This window comes from Neophocaena asiaeorientalis, unplaced genomic scaffold (assembly GCF_003031525.2).
Source record: "Neophocaena asiaeorientalis asiaeorientalis breed wild unplaced genomic scaffold, Neophocaena_asiaeorientalis_V1.1 scaffold124, whole genome shotgun sequence".
In the NCBI taxonomy this organism is placed as follows: domain Eukaryota; kingdom Metazoa; phylum Chordata; class Mammalia; order Artiodactyla; family Phocoenidae; genus Neophocaena; species Neophocaena asiaeorientalis.
In genome coordinates this window covers 9,904,080-9,905,550 of record NW_020174135.1, presented here as the reverse complement: position 1 = coordinate 9,905,550, position 1,471 = coordinate 9,904,080, and the positions used below count along the sequence as shown (strand labels likewise).

The 1,471-nt window shown below is 36.6% G+C and overlaps 1 protein-coding gene across 1 annotated transcript in view; it reads right to left on the bottom strand.

The window, feature by feature from the left end:
* Positions 1-406: 406 nt before the first annotated feature.
* CDH19 (cadherin 19) overlaps positions 407-1,471 on the bottom strand; it is a 54,010-nt gene continuing 52,945 nt past the window's right edge. The window contains exon 11 of the mRNA XM_024754884.1: positions 407-897. Coding sequence (XP_024610652.1) covers positions 407-897 — 491 coding nt within the window. The remainder of the gene's footprint in view (positions 898-1,471) is intronic.

Sequence of the window (1,471 nt, the reverse complement as noted above, 5' to 3'; positions counted from 1 at the left end):
AACTCTTCACTCTTACTTTGTAAGATTTTAAAAATGGATAAATGAAATAACATTAAGACAATCTAGATCAGGGCCCTTTTCACATTAAACTTTCAAAAATTTTGAGAATTTGTATTGGATGGTATTGGAAAAATGTCAGAGGAGTATTTCAGGGGCACACTAGAGCTGGCCTGCCTTGGCACCCGAGAGCTGACTGTTAGCTTCACTTCCCCATACCTGCAGTCAGTGACAATGGATGGGTAGCTTGAAATAACCATGGGATACTTACCCCAAGAATATCAGAAAACATTATAAATTGGGTCTTTTCCTTTTTCCCAAGAACTGGAGTATACAACTCTTTACCGAGAGACTACCAGTTTGCACAAATACACATTAGCATTTAAAAAAATTTATTAATAAAAAAGCCCTAATTATTTGACTGCATAGCCGAACCAAACATGCATGCTAATCTTTTAAAGCGAGGTCCCAATTCATTAAGGTAATCATAGTTTTCATCCTGATCAAAGACTGCTGACCCTAAAGAGCTCAGGGATCCAGCTAAGGACCCTGTCCCCTCAAAAGCATAGGTCTGGAGGGAGTCAAAAGGAGGGGCACAGGGATCAGTGTTAGCCTCTTCGAGCTTTTCTAGAATGAATTTCCTGAATACGGCACTATCTGGGCCAACCTGCAAAGACTGCCTGTACAGGCTCCGAATTTCTACCCTGGTGGCTCTCCGAGTCTTGCGTTCCCGCATGACTGTGCCACCCTGCAGCTCCACTATGTCAAATGCCTCTGTATCCTCCTCTCCGCCACCTTCATCATCATATCTGAATATATTCTCTCTGAAATCTTCACCTTTCTCAGGAAATAGAGTCTGTTTCCTTCGTTGTTTCAGACCTAGGTTCAAAAAAATAAACCCTGTCAAAGAGAGCATACAAGAACATTAATTAACACAAATATAATACAATATTATATATTATAAATACATATGCTTCATATTACCCATAATATTACTATTATTTTATAAATATATAATAAATATCATATATTAGTATGTTATATATTTATACTAAACACATTATTAAATATTGTATGCTACAATATTCTATATTATATATTATACATAAATATATAATGTACTATTTAATAAATATTATGTCATAATATATTATATAAGATATTGTTAAATATTGTTATTTATAATAAACTATATAATTCTTGCTTCTGTTACAAGCTCAAGACATAAGCTTCTATTTTCTGATTATAAGACAAAAAGATATATTTGCTATTGAAAATTTACTGAAGGGACTTGCAGAATGACAAGGAAGTATAACAATCTTTCTGGCTGATGGTTTAAAGTAGAAAAACATCATAAAAATATAGCGAATTGGGCTTCCCTGGTGGCGCCGTGGTTGAGAGTCCGCCTGCTGATGCAGGGGACACAGGTTTGTGCCCCGGTACCGGAGGATCCCGCGTGCCGCAGAGCGGCTGG